At 40.2% G+C, this 25,592-nt stretch overlaps 1 protein-coding gene across 6 annotated transcripts in view; it reads right to left on the bottom strand.

Moving 5' to 3' along the window:
• Window positions 1-6,624: 6,624 nt before the first annotated feature.
• The window catches only part of krit1 (KRIT1 ankyrin repeat containing), a 72,251-nt gene continuing 53,283 nt past the window's right edge, over window positions 6,625-25,592 (bottom strand). For all 6 annotated transcript variants that reach the window (XM_043690262.1, XM_043690257.1, XM_043690256.1 and 3 more), the window contains 5 exons: window positions 19,877-20,043; window positions 17,598-17,685; window positions 11,756-11,962; window positions 10,149-10,265; window positions 6,625-7,092 (listed from right to left, as the gene is read on the bottom strand). In XM_043690262.1, coding sequence (XP_043546197.1) covers window positions 7,003-7,092; window positions 10,149-10,265; window positions 11,756-11,962; window positions 17,598-17,685; window positions 19,877-20,043 — 669 coding nt within the window. In that variant the 3' untranslated portion in view covers window positions 6,625-7,002. The remainder of the gene's footprint in view (window positions 7,093-10,148; window positions 10,266-11,755; window positions 11,963-17,597; window positions 17,686-19,876; window positions 20,044-25,592) is intronic.

Below are 25,592 nucleotides of genomic sequence, written 5' to 3'. Positions count from 1 at the left end.
CTGATGGGTGAGTGCTGAACCAGAGGACACAGCTTAAAAATACTGGGTAGACCATTTAGGACAGAGCTCAGGAGGAACTTCTTCACCCAGAGAGTGGTGGCTGTGTGGAATGCTCTGCTACAGGGGGCAGTGGAGGCCCACTCTCTGGATTCATTTAAGAAGGAGTTGGATAGAGCTCTCAAAGATAGTGGAATCAAGGGTTATGGAGATAAGGCAGGAACAGGATACTGATTAGGAATGATCAGTCATGATCATGTTGAATGGCGGTGCAGGCTCGAAGGGCTGAATGGCCTCCTCCTGCACCTATTGTCTATTGTCTATTGTCTATTAACACATTGGCTATAACGTCGCTGAAGAATTAGGGAACAATATTTTCAAGAACGCTTACCTCTGTTGGCATTGGCACAATTCTAGTGGGGATTGGTTCACATACTTCGTTCTGCGTATGTGCCAATGTCCATGCCAGTCTTCATGCCATTCTGTGTATGTGTGATGTCAGCTGCCGACAGAGCAGCTTTCTGTGAGACGTACTGTACAAAGAGCAGCTTTCTTACATTTTTTTTAAATGGACTGTGTTAAATTTACTGTTGTTGCATTAATAAATACAATTTCAACCTTTATTCAGGTTGTGCTATACTTTGTGTTAGACGATTGGGTGATTTTTGAATGATTGCGAATATTTTTTGCTGGTATGCCCCAACCCCGTTTTTACCATGGGCTCCATTATTTATATTAAGTGATTTTCTATTTAGTGAGGTTTCACTGGAACAAAACTATGGTGTTAAAGGAGAACTATCTATATTAAAACTTAGCACAGCTGTTTTCAATCCAAATTCCTCCCACTCAAACTGAGTGCTAAATTGTTCCATGTTATGGTTATGATTCCCAAGGGAACCTTTTACTCTGACATCATTTCTTAAACATGCCTCATTACACATCATCAGATCCAAAACACCCTGATGCTGGATTGGGATTCATAACATATTGTTTTAGGAAATTGTCCAAAATACACTTTGTGAATTCTTTCTCTTGGTTACCTCTGCCAAACTGTCTACTCTAATCTAAGTGAAGATTTAAGTCACCCATAAGGAACATATTGCCTTTTTTACATGCCCTCATTCTATTTTGATATATTTTCTGTCCAACCATATATCTACTGTTAGGAGGCCCATAGACTACTCCCTACTAGTGTCCACTTCCCTTTTTTATTTCTTGACTCCACCCATGTATATCCTATTTCTTCTAACCCAACATCATTTCTTGCTGGAGTACTTACTCTTTCAAGGGCTAACAATGCTACTTCATGACCCTTTACTTCCTGCCTGTCTTTTTCAAAAAGTTACATTTAGTTTCCAACTCTTTGAAATCGTTTCCTTAGCAGCTCTGAGATTATACCCATTAACATATATTTGTATCATAAATTCATTTATTTTGTTCTAAAAACCAAGACATTCAAGTAAATAGCCATTAATTTTGTCTTTTTAGCATCCTTCTTTTTCCCTATGCCAGTTTCCCATGTCTCAGGTAGTAATCAAGAGATTATTACCTCAAAGCTGTTCAGAATGTTCATGTAGAAAAGAGTAACTAGGGAGAGAATAGAATAGGGCACCTCAAAGATCAGCAAGGCAGCCTTTGTGTGAAGGCGCAGAAAATGGAAGAGATACTAAATGAGTATTTTGCATCAGTAGTTACTGTGGAAAAGGATATGGAAGATATAGACTGTAGGGACATAGATGGTGACACCTTGCAAAAGGTCCATATTATAGAGGAGGAAGTGCTGGATGTCTTGAAACGGGTAAAGGTGGATAAATCCCCAGGACCTGATCAAGTGTATTCGAGAACTCTGTGGGAAGCTAGAGAAGTGTTTGCTGGGTCTCTTGCTGAGATATTTGTATCATCGATAGTCACAGGTGAGGTGCCGGAAGACTGGAGGTTGGCAAACGTGGTGCCATTGTTTAAGAAGGATGGTAAGGACAAGCCAGGGAACTATAGACCAGTGAGCCTGACCTCGGTGGTGGGCAGGTTGTTGGAGGGAATCCTGAGGGACAGTATGTACATGTATTTGGAAAGGCATGGACTGATTAGGGATAGGAGAAAGGGAGGACTGCAGATACTGGAGATCAGAGCTGAAAATGTGTTGCTGGAAAAGTGCAGCAGGTCAGGCAGCATTCAAGGAGCAGGGGAATCGATGTTTCGGGCCCTCCTGAAGAAGGGTTCATGCTGCCTGACCTGCTGCGCTTTTCCAGCAACTGACTAGGGATAGTCAACATGGCTTTGTACATGCGAAATCATGTCTCACAAACTTGATTATGTTTTTTGGGAAGTAACAAAGAGGATAGATGATGGCAGAGCAGTAGATGTGATCTGTATGGACTTCAGTAAGGCATTCGACAAGATTCCCCATGGGAGACTGATTAGCAAGGTTAGATCTCACGGAATATAGGGAGAACTTGCCATTTGGATACAGAACTGGCTCAAAGGTAGAAGACAAGAGGGTTGTTTTTCAGACTGGAGGCCAATGGAGTGCCACAAGGATCGTTGCTGGGTCCTCTACTTCTTGTCATTTACATAAATGATTTGGATGTGAGCATTAGAGTAAGTTTGCAGATGACACCAAAATTGGAGGTCTAGTGGACAGCAAAGAGGGTTATCTCAGATTACAACAGGATCTTCACGAGTTGGGCCAATGGGCTGAGGAGTGGCAGATGGAGTTTAATTCAGATAAATGCGAGGGGCTACATTTTGGGAAAGCAAATCTTAGCAGGACGTATACACTTAATGGTAAGGCCCTAGGGAGCGTTACTGAACAAAGAGACCTTGGAGTGCAGGTTCATAACTCCTTGAAAGTGGAGTCGCTGGTAGATAGGATAGTGAAGAAGCTATTTAGTATGCTTTCCTTTATTGGTCAGAGTACAGGAGTCGGAAGGTCATGTTGCGGCTGTACAGGACATTGTTAGGCCACTGTTGGAATATTGCATGCAATTCTGGTCTCCTTCCTATCAGAAAGATGTTGTGAAACTTGAAAGGGTTCAGAAAAGATTCACAAGCACGTTGGAGGACTTGAGCTATAGGGAGAGGCTGAATAGGTTGGACTGTTTTCCCTGGAGCGTCGGAGGCTGAGGGGTGACCTGAATAGAGATTTACAAAATTATGAGGGGCATGGATAAGGTAAATAGGCAAAGTCTTTTCCCTGGGGTCGGGGAATCCAGAACTAGAGGGCATATGTTTAGGATGAGAGAGGCAAGATATAAAAGAGACCTATGGGGCAACCTTTTCACACAGAGGGTGGTACGAATATGGAATGAGGTGCCAGATTGAAGGCTGGTACAATTGCAACATTTAAGAGGCATTTGGATGGGTATATGAATAGGAAGGGTTTAGAGGGATATGGGCCAGATGGTGGCAGGTGGGACTAGATTGGGTTGGGATATGGCATGGACGGGTTGGACCAAAGGGCCTGTTTCCATGCTGTACATCTTTATGACTCTTTTACCTCTTTCCTTCCCATCCACTTGAATCACTCCCTATACTAAGGTGTTATGGTCAGGTCACTCATCCTCCCTGCTGACACAACTCTTGCCCACTCAGCTTGCAAGAACCTCATAAGAATTGCAGAGACTGAGATTCCTCAGTTTCCAATCTCCTGGGTACTTACACTTGTCTGACTTGCAGTCTCTCAGGCAGTAATGAATGTGTGAAACATTTTAACAGAGCGCTGATGGGCTGGGTTATTAAGAACAGTCAAGGCTGAAGCTGGCAGACTTTTGATTAGTAAAGAAATTAAGGGTTATGAGGAATTAGATGGACAGTGAAGTTGAGTAATTTCATAAATATGTACCAGCAGATTTATGAACAGTTTCTGCCCAGTGCTATTGACTTATGAATGGACTTCTCATATATTAACGTTGATCTTTCTCTGCAACTGTAACACTATATTCTATTACTCTGGTGTTCCCTTTGTTGCAAAGTTGGCATGCAACATTGTAAAATTATAAAATGGGGAAAGCATTGCACAGTCACTTTGGTTTCCTTGTTAATTGTTCATGACATCTAGCTATTTTTATGACTCGATGAGAGGCTGAATGTTTAAGCAGTTGATAGATTAAACAACTACACTTATTTCTAATTGACCTTGATCAGATGTATTCCCATTTTGGATGATAGTTATTTGATATTATTACAAAGGTTAAACTGGAATTGTCAATAGTTCCCAAATGTAGCCTTCCATCATTTATTGAACAGGGAATGGTTTACACACAATGCTACCATTGATGTAGCAGAGCAGTTTCCATTCAGATACCTCTGGGTTAACTGCTCCACTTTATAACCTAGCCTAAACAATGGGACAACATTGGATGAAAAAAATCTATCCCCCTTGATTTGACCGAGGCCTGCTGGCAGCTATGACAAACTTGCAAGCTTTATGTCTGCACTAAATGACATGGCAAAAAAGCAGTAAAGTGCAAAAAGGCAAGGCTGGGATGTTGTGACCATGATTCAGAATTAATCAGCACTGTGCCAGCAAATGAAAAGTCTAGCTCTGCAGTCTATCTATCCCAGATTGTTGGGAGAGGCAAGAGAAAACATTGCTAGACATTGCCAGGCATCTTTGTATCCTCTTTGGCAACAGGTGAGGTCCCAGAGGACTGGAGAAAAGCCTATTTATTTAAGAAAAGTAGCAGGGATAATCCTGTAAATTACAGGCCTGAGAGTTTCACATCAGTGGTAGGGAAACTGTTGGAAAAGATTCTCAGGGACAGTATCTATATGCACATAGACTGACATCAGCAATAGACAGCATTGTTTTGTGAGGAGGAGGTCATGCCTCACTACCTTGATAGTTTTTGTGAGGTGACAATGAAGATGATTGATGAGGTTAAAATGGTCAATGTTGTCTACACGGACTTCAGTAAAGCCTCTGACAAAGTCCCTCACGGCAGACAGGTACAAAAGGTGAAGTCACGTAATCTAGGGTGAGCTGTAAAATGGATACAGCACTGGCTTTGTCATAGGAAGAAGGGGTAGCAGTACGAAGATGCTTTTCAGAATGGAGGGCTGTGATTAGTAGTGTTCCACAGGGATCAGTGCTAGGACCTCTGCTTTTTGTGGTCTATGTAAATGATTTGTAGGAAACCATAGCTGGTCGAATTAGTAAGTTTGCAGATGATACAAAGATTTGTTGAGTGCAGATAGTGAGGATGATTGTCAGGATACAGCAGAATATGGATCAGTCAGCGACATGGGCAAAAAAAATGGCAGATGAGTTTAATTCTGACAAATGTGAGGTGACGTGTTTCAGAAGGTCAAGTACAGGTGGAAATCTTAGTGAATGGAGAACCCTTAGTTTGTTGCATATGCTTCAGCCTCATCTTTTGCACTTATGTTCTGGATTACAATTATTATAGATGGGCATATTTGTTAGGATTCCCCTTCCAGTGAGTTGGTTGATTGTCCTCCACCACCATACACAACTGGACATGGCAGGACTGCAGAGCTTCAATCCACCGATTATGAAATCACTTTGTTGCAACTATCATCTGCTACATATACTGCTTAACACGCAAGTCATGTTTTCTTGTAGTTTCACCATATTGACACTTGGTTTGTATGTATGCCTGGTGTTCCTGCACTATTCATTGAACCACAGTTGATCACCTGGTTTGACGGTAATGGTGAAAGGGGGACACAATGGGCCATCAGGTTGCAGATTGTATTTTAGGACATTTGTGCCGCTGTTAATGACCCAGTGCCTCATGGATACCCAGTCTTGAGCTGTTAGATCTGATCTAAATCAATCCAGTTTAGCTCAGTAGTAGTCTACACAATCACAAGGAATGTACAGTGGTCACTTCTGCCAATACTGTCATGGACAGTTGCAACTGTGACAGGAAGACTGGTGACGATGAGGTCAAGTGCATTTTTCCCTCCTCACCTGCTGTCAATCCAATCTAGGAGCAATGTCTTTAAGCACTGCTGAACCACTTTGGTATGGAGTGTAATCAACATATTTCCTTATCTATCTTTAACTTGAAGTTGTAAGAATTTATGGGATTTTTGCAAGGTTTGTAGCTCAGGTTGAGGTTTTGGGTATAGGTTTGCTCGCTGAGCTGTAGGTTTGATATCCAGACATTTCATTACCTGGCTAGGTAACTTCATCAGTGGCGATCTCCAAGTGAAACTAAGCTGTTGTCTCCTGCTTTCCATATATATGTTTGTCCTGGATGGGATTCCTGGGGTTTGTGGTGATGTCATTTCCTGTTCGTTTTCTGTGGGGTTGATAGATGGTATCTAGATCTGTGTGTTTGTTTATGGCATTGTGGTTAGAGTATAGAATGAGCTGCCAGAGGAAGTGGTGGAAGCTGATATAATCACAACATTTAAACGACATCTGGATAGGTATATGAATAGGAAGACTTTAAGATAGATATGGGCCAAGTACTGGCAAATGGGACTAGATTAATTTAGATATCTTGTTCGCATGGACAAGTTGAACTGAAGGGTCTGTTTCTGTGCCATAATCTCTCGACTCTATGCTGTGTCTGGTTTCATTCCAGTGCAGACTCAATGGGATGAATGGCCTCCCACTGGACCATAATAGTTCTGTAATTCTGAAATATGCAAATCAACCAAAATTTAGAAGATCCTCTTTTAATTCATAAAAATGTATGTCGATATTGTGATATATTTCTAAAATACTTTATAAACCATACTGAAGAGCACAACTATTGCTGTAATACATACTATAACTCAGAATTTTGTTCTTTATAGAACCAAATTAAAACTTGCTTCTTTAGCACAATAACAAGACATTGAAATAATCAACATACACAATGTATACTTTGCTTTAAAATACATCAAATAAGATATACAATTCTTCAATATCATACAAATATACATGGAATGCTAAATCACAGTGGGTTTTTCTGGCTTCTTAGTAATCTGAAGTGCTTCAGTTCAACAGGAATGGCCTTGTCAAGATAAAGATCTCATGATATTTAATGGTTACCCATATCCATGTTTATCTGTCAAGTTTCTTTCATTTACACTCAGTTGGCCACTTAACTTCATCAGTAATTTCACAATCAGACCAGCCTAAAAAATGGAGGCAGAAATAAATGTTATTGAAAGGAAACAATAAACTGCACAAGTCTTAGTTTGAGATTACCATTCTTTGTTGTGCTGATGTATGTAAATATTACAGTTGATTTAAAATACTGAGCAAAGAGTAGGAACAGGAATAAGCCATTCAGCCCTTTGAGGCTGCTCCACTATCTAATATAATATTATGGCTTATCAAGCACTTCATCAAGTACTTTTACCCACACTATCTCCATAGCCTTTAACTCCATCAGTAATCAGAAATTCAATCTTCACTTTAAACATACTCAAAAGGTTGAGCTTTCACACCCTCTGGGGTACAGAAGTCCAAATATTCACACAGGAGAAAAATGTCTCCTCTTCCCAGTCCTCAGTGGCATCGCCCTTCTTTTCAAATTATGCTTCCTGATTCTAGACTCCCCAGGGGAAACAACTTAACTGCATCTAATATAAAACAAAGAACTGGAGAAGGTGGAAATCTGAAAGAAAAACAGAAACTTCTGGAGAAATTCAGCTGTATGGACAGTTAACAGAAAGCAGAATCGACATTTTGAGTTCTGTGGCCCTTCTTCAGTGCTGATTTTCTCCAGCAATTTTTGTTTTGTGGCCTGCATCTACCCTGTCTATCTCTTTACACATGTTGTAGATTTCAATGAAATAACCACTCATTCTTCGAAACTCTGGAAAATGTAGGCCCAATGTGCCTAATCTCTCTTCATAGGATAATCACACCATTCCAGGAACAAGTCTGGTGAATCTTTGCAGCACAATCTCCGTGGCAATAACCGGTTTCCTGACTGAAGGAGACAAAACTGCAAACAGTACTCCAGGTGCAGTCTCACCCGGCTCCTATCGAATTGAAGCAAGACTTCATTACTTCTGTACTCAAATCAAAGGCCTCAACTCCACTTTCCTGCTTTTTCTCCATAGTGTTCGATTCCCTTACTGATTAAAGATCTCTCAGCCATGAATATACTTAAATGACTCCTGATTTGAGCTATAGGGAGAGGTTGAATAGGCTGGGGCTGTTTTCCCTGGAGCATCAGAGGCTGAGGGGTGACCTTATAGAGGTTTTTAAAAAATCACGAGGGGCATGGATAGGATAAATAGACAAAGTCTTTTGCCTGGGGTGGAGGAGTCCAGAACTGGAGGGCATAGGTTTAGGGTGAGAGGAGAAAGATATAAAAGAGATCTAAGGAGAAACTTTTTAATACAGAGGGTGGTACAAGTATGCAATGAGCTGCAAGACGAAGTGGTGGAGGCTAGTACAACTGCAACATTTAAAAGGCATCTGGATGGGTATATGAATAGGAAGGGCATGGAGGGATATGGGCCAAGTACTGGCAAATGGAACTAGATTAGTTGGGATATCTGGTTGGCATGGACGAGTTGGATCAAAGGGTCTGGTTCCGTGCTGTACATCTCTATGACTCTATCTAAAGCCACTGAGGAAAAGAATTCCACAGATTCACAACCCTCAGAGGAGAAACTCCTCCTTGAGTCTTACAACCCCACATTCTGATGTTATGCCCTCCGGCCCAAGGCGCTCTCACAAGGGGAAAACTGCTTTTCCACATCTAACTGGTCAACTTCCCTCAGGATCTTGAGTTTCAATAAGGTTACCTCTCATTCTTCTAAACTCCAATGTGTACAGGCCCTATCTACTGAACTTCTCTTCATAAAACAGTCCCTTCATACCTTGGATTAGAGCTGAAAAATGTGGCGCTGGAAAAGCACAGCATTCAAGCAGCAGGAGAGTCGACGTTTCGGGCGTAAGCCCTTCATCAGGAATTCCCAAAACATTGACTGTCCTGTTACTCAGATGCCGCTTGACCCGCTGTACTTTGTCAGCGCCACATCCGATCTCTGATCTCCAGTCCTCACATTCCCATACCTGGGAGTAGCCAAGTGAATCTTAGCTGGACTGCCTCCAGTGTCAGATGTTGAGATTCATACGCAAGGATTCCCAAATCCCTCCTCTGTAGATTTCTGCAGTATATTTTTCATTTAAATAATATTTAATTGCTTTATGAGGTTATGCATTTAGCAGGAGGAATATAATGTGGGAAAAATATTCTATCGGCCAAGTTTCTGCCCACTTGCTTAACATGTCTAGATCTTTCTGCAGTTTCTTTGTATTATCCTTACCACTTTCCTTCCCACCTATTTTTCTCTCGAGTCATTACCTCTAATTCAAGGAGATTTCTTGCATCTTCCTCAGTGAAATCAAACACAATAAGCTTCTCTGCCATTTCTCTATGCCTCAGTATAAATTCTTCTGACTCAGCTTCTACGGGATCCACATTTGTCTGAGCCAAGCATTTCATTTTTATGTACATATAGAGGGTTTTAAAGCCTATTTTTAATAGTGTTTGCTAGACTGCATTCATATTCTACTGCTCCTTTCCTTACCAGTACCTTTATCTTTCTTTGCCATTTCAAAAACTTCTATAATCCTTAGATTTATCACCAAGCCTTTTCTTTTAATCTTATACAATCATTAACTTTCTTTATTAGCCACAGTTGACTTGCTCTTTTTAAAAAAAAGAGTTGTTGCACCTTGAAGAAATGTATAGTTGCCGTCCCAATCTAATAGTTCTTTGAAGACTGCCCATTGTACAGTTATGCCTTTTAATGTATTTTCCAAATTCAACTTAGCCATCCTGTGTCTCACGATTCATAATTTCTCTTACTCAAATTTAACACCCTTGCTTCAGACTGAACGATCTCACTTTCAGAAAGTTTAAAATTGATCATACTATGGTCACTCATCCTTAAGGTTTTACACAAGATTAATAATTATTAGTCCTTTTCTTTTGAAAATAAACTGTTGCAATGATTTGGAAGATTTCTCTTTAAAGAAAATTTCAGAAGTTTTAAAAATACAGTTCTACTACCATAACACCAGTTTGATCAATTTATAATTAATTGTTGTTCACTTTAAGTATTGGTGTTACAAAATTACAAAGTCCTTTGCATTATTTACTTTCCTAAATAAAACTGAAAGGCTTCACCTTCATCTGAACACTGACGAGAATGTTTTTTTATACCTGCTTTGTATGCACAACGAGGCTCATTTTATTTTCCAAACTGTGAATTTGAAAGTAGGCATCTGCTTCACCCAATTGCCACATAAGGGAGCCATACTTAAGGCTAATCAACAAAGCCTGGAAAAGATACAAATGTAAGAAAACAATTAATATTACCAGTTCTGAAAATAATCTGTCAGTGCCTTCAGCAGTGAAGAACCTCTATTTGAAATAGTCTATGGCAATGCATTTGGAATTCAGCTGATGGTGCTGCAAAGATTTTTGGTAATGAGTTGGTGGAGACGGTTAACTTCCACCTACAGTCAGCAAATCACATCCACATCACCAAAAGAAATTCAAGAGGAACAGGCTGAGGACAATTCTACGATTTCCCATATGCTGGTTACAGGGTGGGCAATATTAAAAAGAATGAAAATAATTGCTTATGATTCAGAACTTAAACATTGAAAAAATAGACAAAGTTGAAACATTTTGTCTTGCACTCATCACAAAAACTTGGACATAATGACTCTGTTGCAATATTTAAAGTGGAAATTTGCAAGTCTGGTATTGGATAGGATGCAGAATTTACAACTCATACAAGGTTGAACAGGAAGCCAAAGGTTCACAACTGTCACAAAAAGTTCATTGTGGCAATCTGTTTTAGTTGTTACAGAGCAAGTTAACGGATGAAATAGATAAAATGTTTTACCTCTGACCTTGGAAAACAAAAAAGTTTTAATATAGAATTAAGGAATTGATCTTTCCACAACAAAAGTCACAGTTCTTCAGAAGTAATTAATCATATAATTATTCGAGAAGGGATCAAATAAATGCATGTTTATAAATAGTTGTTTTGTAGTAGAGAACTTGCGTATTGCTGAAAAAATGACATTTTGTTAAAGTCTTTTGACTTGCATTCATCACAATTCACAAGAAAATCACTTTAAAGAAGTAAACATTTATACTGAATGAGAGAAGAGTGTTGATTGGTTGACAAGTGGACTGAGGATGGTAGAGGCGTCACTGTGGAGATTGTGGGGTTAGTTTACTGCCAGTGCTAAAATTTATACAACGCAAGTTGACTCTAATCAAGGCACTGCTCTAAGAAATGAGCCAGTGGAAGGCTGCCACCTAATTTGTTGAACTTAAACAGGTGCAGTCCATATGTTCATTTGTCTGTAAAGAACAGGACTTTGTATATTGGTTTATTGAGCTTCCAGTTCACATGAGCATCACTTTGCGAGCCTAATGACAATCCTAAATTGGATGCATTTGTTCACTGAAAATTATCCAGTAAATGTTGTCAATTGCAGAATCACATCCAATGTTGGATTCTGTGTTTTGATCGTTACGAACATCGGTTGGTTGAGTCCAGTCAGTATGTTGCTTGTTGCAACATGGATACACTGTTTGATATGAACTGCCAGTCTTTGGGATATATCACCCAAATACCTGGCATTACACTAACAGTGAAATTCATACCATATTGCTCACTTATATATATTAATCATTTGTAATTGTCCTGATGATTGCAAGACAAACAGCTTCAACAAAATGTCTCCTGTGTAATATCAAAATACATGCTTGTTACATCATAAATTCACTAGGGATCACTGTCAATTTACCTTTGTTTCCATGTTTAACAAATGCAGACCTTTCGTGTTTACACCAACATATACCTTGACAACTTTGTGACTACTCGAGCTTGATTTAGTATATACTTGTCCTGTGAAAAAGGCTGCTCCATAAGATGGAAACTCCCAGCAAATCTGCAGGAAAAGACGCTGAAGGTGGTGCATCTCCTTACTGATACCTTCACGACTGCTAAGGCTCTGTTAAAGATTTTAAGCAATATAAACCTTAAGTAAATGTTGCCAGTGCGTAAAAAGATACACATGAAAAATATTCTCATCACATCCAATCGCAGTTTAAGAACTGCAGCCAATGCAGTTGGCAAATAATGGAATTTTTAATTAACACCTTGTTGTAACATTTTATTCAACCCCACTCAGTACTGGCTTATAGTTTATAAGAGGATCGGTTTGTAATTCAGTACAGGTTTGTGACTACTTATTTCCCTGAGTGTCATCATTAAAATATTTGAATGCTGAAGATATTAAGGCATTAATACTCCGTATTGAATACTCTGAAGAGAAGTATGACATTGTGTGCACATGCGCGCATCTTGGTGGCGGTGGTGGTGCTTGGAGAGGGGGAAGTGGTACAGACTGGGAAGTAGAGAAAACATTGTTTGTACTACCTGATAACCAGTTCAGAACTGAAAGATTGAGGAAGGATACTATTCCTTTTCTCTATAGTATCAAACAACAATTCTTTCACAATACATATTGGCATGCAATTGGAGTGACCAAAAGATGTTTTGGGCAGACTGTTTAACAAAAGACATGAAAACTAGATAATGTACACCATAGATCAGTGGTGAAAATTATCTTACTAGTTATCTTGGAATGGCAGGACTATACTGGACCAAGGGAGACTGAGGAGACAAGTCAGGTTCTTGTTAGAGCACTAAGTTTGAAGCAAAGGCATTCAAGGGAAAACTGGAAAAATATTTGAAGTAGGAAACAATATAAAGTAAGATCTGAGCAGAAGTAATTTTGAAATTGTCCAGCTAAGCGCTGCCACAGGCATTGATTGTTTTTATGGTTAATTAAGCAGGTCAGTTTCTTTGAGTTACTTATTTGTTTCATGCTCCTGATCGGACTCTCATATTCAATCTATATTCTTGCCTGTAACAGCTGAAAATAGAAATTCGCCGTAAGTGTAGTGGGCTGATTAACAACAACACACTAATTCCTCTTTTGTAGTTGTAATTTAACATGCCTTAATCTTCAACCTTAATATTCACCAATCTTTGCCATGCCATGTAACATGACCTGAAAGGACAGTGAAGCTGACAACACAGGTTTCATTCATGTTACTTTCAATTCAGATGTAAACAGCAAGAGCATGTGTTACAGCATTAGTCTGGAGAAATGACTGCAACTCAGTACAGTAGCACCTCAACATACGAACGACCCCATTCACGAACAAATCAATTTACGAACAGGATTGTACGTAAAATTTTGCTTCAACGTACGTACGAAATTCAAGGTACGAACGAAGATACGAACGCAAAAAGCCCACGTGCGACCACGTAGTTTCATTGTTCTGCTTTGCTACGTGCTTGTTGAACGCAAAAGCTCTCGGGCCCCGCGTGATCTCATTCAGTTTGTCTTGTCTCCTCAGTCTCCCTTGGTCCAGTATAGTCCTGCCATTCCAAGATAACTAGTAAGATAATTTTCACCACTGATCTATGGTGTACATTATCTAGTTTTCATGTCTTTTGTTAAACAGTCTGCCCAAAACATCTTTTGGTCACTCCAATTGCATGCCAATATGTATTGTGAAAGAATTGTTGTTTGATACTATAGAGAAAAGGAATAGTATCCTTCCTCAATCTTTCAGTTCTGAACTGGTTATCAGGTAGTACAAACAATGTTTTCTCTACTTCCCAGCGTGCGCTGTGAACAACCATCCAAGCATTCTTACGCTATCCGAACAATGGGAAAAATTGATTCAGTTCGCGATCTTTTCGGTTCTCGAACCAGGTCCCAGAACGGATTAAGTTCGTAAGTCGAGGCGCTACTGTACGTATGAAGAAAATGAAACTAAGTTATTCAACACCCGGGGAATGGTGAGAAGAAAAGTACTCGCTACTCATTAGCGCTGATTAAAAAATGATTGTTCAAAGTTTGAGTTACAAGCTCAAAAAAAAGAGCTAGCAGTCATATTTAAAATTCAATTGTTCCAATTTGTAAAAAATGACTAGCATATTAATCTAGTGACGAGGGATTTTGCTTGTGAACAAGACGACTTAAAAGTTTGAGCACACCTGAGACCCAAGCTAATTTTCTGCTCTCCATAAACCAAATTAATTCAAAGCGATATGTAGAGTCAGAGATTTATAGCACAGAAAAAGGCCCTTCAACCCATTGTATCTATGCAGGTCAAAAACAACCCTCGAACTTTCAGCACCTGGCCCATAACTTTGTCTGCCATGGCATCTCAACACACCTTAAATGTTATGAGGGTTGCTGCCTCTAACACCCTTACAAGGAGCGAGTTTCAGATTCCCAGCAACCTCTGGGTGAAAACGTTTTTTCCTCAGATATCCTCTAAAGCATCTGCCCTTTACCTCAAATCTATGCCCTATGATCAATGATCCCATCATCAAGAGGAAAAGTTTCTTCCTGCCTAATTATCTACGCTCATAATTTTATATATCTCAATCACGTAGGCTCTCAATCCCCTCTGCTTGAAGGAGTTTAGAGTCAGAGTCATACAACACAGAAACTGACCCTTTGCTCAAGTTCAGCCATGCCAACCAAGTCTTCCGAACTAAATTGTCCCACTTGCCTACATTTGGCCCATATCCCTCTAAACCTTACATATTCATGTACCTGTCCAAATGTCTTTTAAATGGTGTAACTGTACCTACATCTACCTCTTCCTCTGGCAGTACATTCCACCACAAACCACCCTCTGGTGTGACAAATTTCCCCTTTCTTCTCTCACCTTAAAAATATGCCTTCTAGTTTTGAACTATCCCACCCTAGGAAAAAGATCTTTGCTAGTAATCTTATCAATGCTCCTCGTGAATTTAGAAAGATCTACAAGGACTCCAGCTCCTCTGCTCCAGTGCAAAAAATCCCAGCTTATCCAGCCCTTTACTCTTCCCAAACTCTCCACTCCATAGGGTCATAGAAATGTACAACACAGAAACAGACCCTTTGGTCCAACTTGTCCCTGCCGACCAGATATCAAAACCAATCTAGTCCCACCTGCCAGCACCCGGCCCATATCCCTCCAGACCCTTCAATTTCATATACCCATCCTGATGCTTTTGAATGTTGCAATTGTAACAGCCTCCACCACTTCCTCTGGCAGCTAATTCCATCCGTGTACCACCCTCTGCATGAAACAATTGCCTCTAAGGTCTCTTTTATATCGTTCTCCTCTCACCCTAAACCTATGCCTTCTAGTTCTGGTCTCCTCCACCTCTGGGAAGAGACTTTGTCTATTTATCCTATCCATGTCCCTCATTTAGATTAGATTACTTACAGTGTGGAAACAGGCCCTTCGGCCCAACAAGTCCACACCGACCCGCCGAAGCACAACCCACCCAGACCCATTCCCCTACATTTACCCCTGCACCTAACACTACGGGCAATTTAGCATGGCCAATTCACCTGATCTGCACATTTTTGGACTGTGGGAGGAAACCGGAGCACCCGGAGGAAACCCACGCAGACACGGGGAGAATGTGCAAACTCAGTCGTCTGAGGCGGGAACTGAACCCAGGTCTCTGGTGCTGTGAGGCAACAGTGCTAACCACTGTGCCACCGTGCCGCCCACGATTTATAAACTTCTGTAAGGTCACCCCTCAGCCTCCAATGCTCCAGGGAAAGCAGCCCCAGCCTATTCAACCTCTCCCTAGAACTCAAATCCTCCAACCCTGGTAACATCCTTGTAAGTCTTTTCTGAACCCTTTCATGTTTCACAATATCCTTCTGATAGGAAGGAGACAAGAATTGCATGCAATATTCCAAAAGTGGCATAACCAATGTCTTGTACAGTCGCAATATAACCTCCCAACTCCTGTACTCAATAGTCTGACCAATAAAGTAAAGCATACCGAATCTACCTATGACTCTACTTTCAAGGAGCTATGAATCTGCACTCCAAGGTCTCTTTGTTCAGCAGCACTCCAGAGGACCTCACCATTAAGTGTATAAGTCCAGCTAAAATTTGCTTTCACAAAATGCAGCACCTTGCATTATCTGAATTAAACTCCATCTGCCACTTCTCAGCCCACTGGCCCATCTGATCAAGATCGCGTTGTAATCTGAGGTAACCTCCTTCATTGTCCACTACACCTCCAATTTTGGTGTCATCTGCAAACTTACTAACTGTACCTCTTATGCTCACATCCAAATCATTTATATAAATGACGAAAAGTAGTGGACCCAGTACAGATCCTTGTGGCACTCCACTGGTCACAGGCCTCCAGTCTGAAAAACAACCCTCCACCACCACCCTCTGTCTTCTTCCTTTGAGTCAGTTCTGTATCCAAATGGCTAGTTTTCCTCTATTCCATGAGATCTAACCTTGCTAACCAGTCTCCCATGTGGAACCAGTATGTGCCTTACTGAAGTCCATATAGATCACATCTACCGCTCTGCCCTCATCAATCCTCTTTGTTACTTCTTCAAAAAACACAATCAAGGTTGTGAGACATGATTTCCCATGCACAAAGCCATGCTGACTATCCCTAATCAGTCCTTGCCTTTCCCCAGCAACATCCAGGCAAAACTTTTCCGAATGCTTTCCGATTTAATAATATCCTTTCTATAACAGGGTGACCTGAACTGTATAGAATCGTGCAAAAGTGGCCTCAAGAATGCCCTGTACAACCTCAACATGACGTTCCAACTCCTATACTCAATGGTCTGAGCAATGAAGGCATGCTTGCTAAATGCCTTCTTAACCACCCTGTCTACGTTTAAAAGAACTACTTATCTGAATCCCTAGGTCTTGCTGTTCGACAACACTATCCAGGGCCCCATCATTAACTCTATAAATCCTGCCCCTTTTAGCTTTACCAAAATGCAATATATCGCACTTATCCAAATTAAATTCCATCTGCCACTGCTCAGTCCAATTGATCAATATCCCTTTGTAATCTTAGATAACCCTTCTTCACTGTTGCTTTTACCACAAATTCTAGTGTCAACCCCAAACATAGTAACTTTACCTCCTGAATTCTCATCCAAATCCTTTATATAAATGACAAACAACAGTGGGCCTCGCACCGATCCCTGCAGAACACCACAGTTCACAGGTCTCCAGTTCGGAAAACAATCCTCCATCACCACCCACTATCTCCTAACCCAGTCTGTCAGATTCTCTCTTCACAAACTCTCCAGCGAAGCAACCTCCTGGTAAATCATCTCTGCACCCTCTCTAATGCTATTATGTCACTCCCAATATGTGGATTCTAGAACTGCATACAGTACTCGAGCTGTGGCCGAACCAATTTCCAGCATAACCTAATTTTAACCTCTAGGCTTTGTCTAATAAAGGTAAGTATACCAGATGCCTTCATAATCATTTTATCCACCTGTCTTAATACCTTAAGGGACCAACAATCCTTTGATCCTTGGCGCTTCCCACAGTCCGACTATTTATTATATATTCCCTTGCCTTATTTGTCCAGCCCAAGTGCATCATCTCACTCATTCGGAATTCCACATTAAAGCTATGTCAAATTATTTCAGTCACAACAATATATCCATGTTGAGTAAGCAACACGTTCAATCAAGTATTTTTTTTAAAGAAAATGTCAAGTGAGAAAGGAAAGATTTAATGAGTATAACAAAATTTTAAAGAATTATTTAAACTGACCTTGTATTCATGTAAAATCCTACTGATCCAGTGTGGAGCCTTGCTTTTCAGTTTGGTACATGGTAAGACACACTTAAGATTTTCTTCACTGAAATGCATAGAATTTTATTCAGTTAAAGATAACTAATACTGTAGATAGTAAAATAAATAACCAGCGTTCACTTCAGCAGCTGAATAGTGAAACATGCTGGAGATAAACATTTTCTGAAATAACAAAATAATTTCCTTAATAGCGGCGAATGCATTTTAATATGATACTCAGCCATGTGTCAAAAACTGACATATTCAATTCTTGCACTATATTGAATTTACCTGATTCTAGTCAAGAAAATTCTGAAATACAACTTCAGCAATCCTGGTTTAAAGAATTAATTGGGCACACTTCTTCTGTGACAGACAGTACATGCACATCAGGTGAAAGAGAGAATTCAGTTAGCTTTAATATGCAGCATAGTCAAAATGTAGCTAATTCAAGATGGCAGCGGAGTATGGATACTGATCCAGAGGTTCGACCACTCCATCCACTTTTCTTTCTTATTTTTTCTCTTTTCTTGTTGACTTTGTTTACTTGTGAAGAACTCTGTTGTGGTGACCGCATTGGCAATGATGGCATCAGCAGTGGAGAGGCGAGTCCTGCACAGACTCATGGCGGAAGACGGTTTGGGTTCCTGGTGGATTCTGCATTGACAAGTTGAGCCCAGCAGCATCGCATGACTGCTGTGGCAGAGGAGAGTTTGGGTTCCCCATGGCTTCTGCATCCAACACCTCTCGGAGGCAGTGGTGGTAGAGGCAAATCTGGGCCCAGTATGAGACCTGCTTGCATCAGCAAGGTGGGATGGTACTGACTCTTGCTTGGCGGGTTTTTACATGGCTGGTTGATATAGTCTGTACTGAAGGGCTTATGCCTGAAACGTCGACTCTCCTACTTCTGAGATGCTGACTGACCTGCTGATTTTCCAGCGCCACACTTTGACTACAGTCTGTACTTTGCCCATTATGAACGTCTGAAATAAATGCAATTAGTGGGACAAACAGCTAAGTATCTGCATTGAACCTGTATTGAAATTGATATGCAATGTTGCTCAAATATATGGCACACACTGTCTTTTTTAGACTGTTGGTGGCATCCTTTTAAAGAGCAAAATACAATCGCACAGCCATGCACAGAAGAGCGAAATATCTTCCTTAATCCATTATTTACATGTTTGTGGAACTTTGCCTTTACTGCAGTTGTTGAGATAATTGAAATCGTGGTACTATAAACTGCACGTATTTAAATTCCTTAATTGTCCAGTGATAGGGAAAGAAATACTGTGGAAAATGTGCTGCACACAATATCATTATATTCCCTTTCCAAATAGCATACATTTTGTTAATCTTAGGAAATATTCATTTTCAAATTTAATGGATACTGGTCCTTCTTGCATGTCAGGAGTCAGGTTAGGTTCTATCTCAACCAAGAGAAATTGAATCCCTTCAGCTCATATCGTGACAAGTGGTTTCAGTTAGCCAGCCAACTGGCATGAAGACAGGCTTATGCCCGAAACGTCGATTCTCCTGTTCCTTGGATGCTGCCTGACCTGCTGCGCTTTTCCAGCAACACATTTTCAGCAGCCAACTGGCATGATCATAATCTGTTACATGAACTATTTTCTAGTATAGCTGTGCACATAAGGCATGAGCGATCAGAAACAGCATCTCTCTACAAGGCCAGAACTGCAATATAAAGACAACATGCTTCAAAAGAAAAAGCACATGGTGTTTTCTAAACCCCTAAATACAAGGTTGGGAAGTACTGACCATCATATGAATGATACCCGGGTCTAACAATTAAGGTAAGCAATAATGGAGCTCTCAAGTATAATTATTTGACTGACACGGGATTACTTATAATGCTAAATAATGCAAGGATTTTAGTCCAGACTTCAAAAAAAATCTGGAAGGTAGAGTAGCAATATCTGTTAATGTCTTGAAACTGAAGTCTGTAAGCATCTCATCAAACTCTACATTTTTTAGACTAGATTAGATTCCCTACAGTATGGAAACATGCCCTTCAGCCCAACTGACCCTCCAAAGAGTAAACCACCAGACCCATTTCCCTACCCTACGCTATGGGCAATTTTAGCATGGCTAATTCACCTGACGTGCACATCTTTGGATTGTGGGAGGAAACCGGAGCACCCGGAGGAAACCCACGCAGACACAGGGAGAACATGCAAACTCCGCACAAGCAGTCACCCAAGGCTGGAATTGATATATCACTTAAAATATGTACTCACTTGAGGAATCCCTGCTTATGTTTTTTACTCTCATAATTTCCATAGATGATTTGAAGGAGAAGACCAGCCAATGTTATCAACTGACTGTCAGGACATGGATATAATCCTTTCAGCAGGCTACTGCGTGCCTCATCAAATAGAATAAGGATAGCCAACGGATCATCCACCTTGAACAAACAAATTAAAATATGTATTCTATACATATAATATATATATGCCCATTGTTTATATAGTGCGTTATGCTTATTAAACAAAATCAATGTGCACAACATAGAAATATAAAAGCAAGAGTAGGCCATTGATCCCCCAAGTCTGCTCCACTATTCTACATCATGACTAACCATCTACCTCAACACCATTTTCTCACACTATCACCTGATGTTATTAGTAATTTGAAATTATCAATCTGTGTTTTGAATATGGGCAATGACTGAGCATCCACAACCTTCTGTGGTAGAGGATTCTAATGATCCACTACACTCTGGAGAAAGAAACGTTCTTCCTAATCTCTCTTCTAATGTTTTGTTCCTTATTCGGAAATTGTCTTTGGCTTGAGACAATGCCCAAAGCATATATCCTTTCTGCATTTACTCCATCTAGCATTCCAGAAATTTTGCAAGTTCGAGTGAAATCACCAGTCATTCTAAACTCGTTCAACTGAAAGGAAGTTTGAAAAATCAAAGAAGGAGATGAGAGTGCAAAAGTAATGAAAGTGAAGAGGTGAACATTAATCAAAATGTGACAGGAAGAGGCAAAACCTTGGTAGAAAAGTGCAGCAAAAATTAAAACCACAGTAATAATAAAGGTAAAAAGTCAAAGCTTAAATCTCTCTTTTTGAAATCATGCGGTATTTGTAACGAGATAGATGAGTTAACTACACAAATAGAAATAAATGAATGTAACTTGATAACTATTATGCGAATACAGTTGCAAAATGAGTAAGACTGGGAACACAACACTTAAGAGTATTTGATATTTTGGAAGCATGGGGAGGAGGAAAAGGATGCTGGTAATAATGCAAGTTATCAGTGTGGTGCTGAGTAGTGACAAGTGATGTGGATCTGTTTGGATGAAAATAAGGAATTGTAAGGTAAGGAAATCATGGGTGGGCATGAGGCATGCAAGAAGGGCACTAAAGTTCTAATTGCCTATTTTAATCTGCATATTGACTGAATAAATCAGATGCGCAAGGGTAACATGGAAGACAAATCTACAGAGTGCATCAGGGATTCTTAGAGCAGTATCTGGCTAAACTTACCCAGGAATAGGTAATTTTACATCTAGTAATATGTAAGGGTAAAGTTACCATAGTTAGTCTGGACCACAGGACTGCTCTCGCATTAGAGATACTCAGGGTCACCATACCTCAGGCAAGGGGAGAGGGTAAGAAGAAGGGTATTTCATGGTAACTTCAGCCACTGTGGGAAGTGAACTCAAGCTGCTGGTTTCACTCTGCATTGCAAACCAGCCAGTCAATCAATTGAGCAAAACTGCACCCCAGGAATGTGTAATCAAGAAAGATTAATAAGTGATCTGAAACAAACTTTAAATAGCCATTATACTTTTGTCTTTTACCCATTTTTTGACCCAATACAATGCTGGAGAAACTCAGCCGGTCTGGCAGCATCAATGAAAAGAAAACAGAGTGAACACTTCAGATCTCAATGCGTCCTCTGCCATTTCCTGGTTCCCCATTATTATTTCCCCAACCTCATTTTCTAAGGGACTAATGTTCACTCTGGCTTCTCTTCCTTCGATTTATTTAAGGAAGGTCTCCATTTTGAAATGACAAGCAAGTTTACTCTCAAACTTTCTCTCTTTTTTTTGGTTGCCTTTTGTTAGTTTTGAAACTTTCCCAATCCACTGCCTTATCATTAATCTTCGCCACACTTCTGTAATTTGATGTTATCCTTAACATTCTTGGTTACCGAAGGTTGATTTATTCCGTTCCTAGAATCTTCCTTTTTCACTAATATTTGAATTATTCACTCATAGCATAGAGGCATTGCTGGCTGGCCAGCATTAATCACCCACAACTACTTGCCCTTCAGGTGGTCGTGGTGAACCACCTTCTTGAACCACTATAGTCCATATGCTACACAATGCCCTCAGGGAGGAAATTCCAGGATTTTGATTCAGCTTCCAGCTATGAAACACTTTAAGCACCTGCCATTGTTCCTCAACTTTCTTGGCTTTAAACACCTTTCCCAAATCACTCCAGCCAGCTCTGTACTCATTCCTTTGTAATTACCTAGATTTATGCTTAGCATAGTTGTTTGCATTCCAAGATCCTCACTGTCAAATCAAATGCTAAATACTGCCATCATGTTCACTCTTTCCAAGCCGATCTTTTACCATGACATGATTCATTAAGGCTATCACCATACCCAAAACAGCCTGATCCCTGACTGGATCCACAATATTTCGTTCTAGGAAACTGTCCTGAAAACACACTGAGTTCTTCTTTGTGGCTACCTTTGCAAATCTGGTTCTCTCAATCTGTGAAGTTGAAAATTGCTCATGATTAATATACTGCCTTTATTATATGCCCTCATTACCTTCTGATTTATCCTCTGTTCTATCAAACAGTTAGAGGGCCTGTAGACTGCCAGTATCTTCTTTCTCTTCTTATTTCTCACTTCCACTGTATGGATACTATACTTCTTGTCCCAAGATCATTTCTTACTATAATACTTATTCCTCCTGTTCTAACACTGCTACCCTATTACCCTTTCCTTGCTGCCTGTTCTTTCAAAAATTTACTGGGATGTTTAGTTCCTTGCTTTGATCTCTTTGTAATCACGTCTTTATAAAGGCTACAAGATTATACCCATTTACATGTATTTGAACTGTCAATTTATTTTTTGAATACCAAGCATATTGAAGTGAATAGCCATTAATCTTGTCTTAACACCAACTCCCTCCCCCCCCACAACCATCTCTTCCTGTCCCACCCTCGGTGTTGGTATCCAAATTGCTGCCCTATAATGCTGGGTATCCTCTTACTATGTAGGCCTACATTTGCCCTCTCTCAAATCCTCTACTCTGTAATTAGTTTAAAACCCTCTTTATAGCCCTGCGTATTTCACAAACTAACAGTACTGAAGGTAGACAAGATGCCAGTACCTGTTGGGCTGCATTGAAAGGCTAAAAGAAGTGGGAGCAGAAATATTGGAGGCATTAACTTAAATATTCCAGAACTCACTGGATTCTTGGAGGGCTCCAGAGGACTGGAAGACTGCTTACGTGAGGCCCCTGTACAAGATGTGACAGAGACAGAAAGCAGGAAATTATAGGTTAGTCAGTCTAACATCTGTCAGTCAAAAAGTGCTGGAGGTCATTATAAAAGGAAGAAATAGCAGCATATTTAGGAAATCTGAACAGCATCAAATAGAACCGACATGGTTTTGTGAAAGGAAATCACGACTGACAAATTTGCTTGAGTTTTTTAAGGATATAACAAGCAGAGTTGATTAAGGGGATTTAGTAGATGTGGTGTATTTTGAATTTGCAGAAGACATTCGGTAAGGTGTCACAAAATACATTATTGCACAAGACAGGAGTTCATTCTATCAGAGGTAATATATTAGCATGGATTGAAAACTGGCTAATACTGGTTAATAAGGATTAATTAGTCTTTTTGGAGGCTACAAAGACGTAACTATTAAATACCACAAGAATCAGTCTTGGGGCCTTAATTATTACCATCTATATTAGCAATATATAAAGTGCCCAAAGTTGCTGCTGATACAAAAATAGGTTCGGTGTGGTCATTATAATGAAGTCAAAAAGAATCTGCATGAAAATAAGAAAACGTTCAGTGACAGGGCAAAAATGTAGCAGAAGGAGTTTAATGCAGACATGTTTGAGGTCAGGCACCTTGATAGGAGGAATCAAAATAAATATTAACTAATGAAGGGAGATACCAAAGGCATAGGGGGATCTGGGTATTCTTGTGCATGAAACACAAAACATTAACATGCCAATGCAGCAAGTAATCATGAAGACAAACAGAATTCTGGGCTTGGCTGCTCAGGGGTTAGAGTTTAAAAATAGAGATGTCTTATTATAACTGCACAGAGTGTTGATGAGGCTGCACCTGGAGTACTGTGTACATTTTTGGACACTATTTTAAAAAGGATTCTCTGCATTGGAGGCAGTTCGAGTGTGATTCACTAGGCTGATTCCTTGAACACAGACCTTCACTTTTCAAGAACAGTTAAGCATCTTAGACCTTTATTCATTAGGATTATAAGAATGAGAGGAGGTCCTCATGAAACATACAAGGTTCTGAGGCGGTCTGGCAGGGTAGATATTGGCCTGAGGTGGGGAGGGGGGGGGGGGGGCAGTGCTTATGAATGGGGAAATCCCAAACTAGTGGGCAAAGTTACAGGATACGGGAATACGGGAACACATCTAAAACTGAGATGAGAAGGACTTCCGTCTCTCAGAGGTTAGCAATATCTAGAATTCTCTACCCCCAAACAGTTGTGAAGGCTAAATCACTGGAAGAATTCAAAGAGGAGGTAGATAGATTTTTGAAATATCATGAAGTTCAGAACTTTAAGCGGCAGCCACGAAAGAGATGTTGAGACCTTGGGCAGATCAATTGGGATCTTAATGAATGGTGGGGCGGGCTAAAGGACAGAACAGACAACTCCTGCTGCTAATTCTTAGTTATGTTTTCAAACTGGATAATCTCTCACATTCACATGAATTCTTCTGCCTTGTTCTTGCCCACATACAACAAATATGATGTTTATGCTTAGGTGCAATTAAAATTACAACTAACAAATTTCTCACTGAATGCAACTGAGCAATTTAATTAAACAGACTTGAAAACTACAGGATGCTAAGTCTAGATATAACTTGATAAAAAGTTATTTATATTTGAAGCAAGAACAAAGTCTGTGATTAACATTGACTGACTAGTTAACGCACCAGCAATGAGCCAATGAAAAGCCAAGAACATCATTGTTGAACAAAGTAATAAGCCAGCAAGGACAAAAGATTTAGCTACACAACCTTTGATACAACACTGCTTAGTTGTATTTACATAACATTGTTAGACATAAATGTATCACACTTTGGAAATACTAATGTTTGTTGATATCCCAGTGAACTGGAAAACTGCAGCTAAATGAGCACCAATATACAGGTAAGCAATACAAATCAAGCATGGAAATGTGTTGCTGGAAAAGCGCAGCAGGTCAGGCAGCATCTAGGGAACAGGAGAATCGACGTTTCGGGCATTAGCCCTTCTTCAGGCTAATGCCCGAAACGTCGATTCTCCTGTTCCCTAGATGCTGCCTGACCTGCTGCGCTTTTCCAGCAACACATTTCCATCTCTGATCTCCAGCATCTGCAGACCTCACTTTCTCCTCAATACAAATCAAGCAGTCCGTTGATCTGTGAAGTAAAGTTAAAGTCAAAGTCAATCAAGTTGCAGTAAATGCCTCACAATCAGCATGTAGTTTGGAGGGTTGGGGCAGTGTTGTGATCAGCATACGGTGGGAAGAGCGAGGTGGGTGAGAATAGTAGGCTTTAATCCTCAATTTTCCTGGGCATAAACTGACTTCATTAAAGCTGAACCCTCCAAACTCTTCAACGTTAATGGATTCTACCAAAGTGTCCTAGAGACAGGGAAATGGACATAAAATTCCTGGTCAATTCCCAAAATGTGCGCCGCATCTAGGATTTCATATAATCCTGATGC

This window comes from Chiloscyllium plagiosum, chromosome 5, assembly GCF_004010195.1.
Source record: "Chiloscyllium plagiosum isolate BGI_BamShark_2017 chromosome 5, ASM401019v2, whole genome shotgun sequence".
In the NCBI taxonomy this organism is placed as follows: Eukaryota; Metazoa; Chordata; class Chondrichthyes; order Orectolobiformes; family Hemiscylliidae; genus Chiloscyllium; species Chiloscyllium plagiosum.
This window is presented reverse-complemented; position numbering and strand designations above follow the sequence as displayed.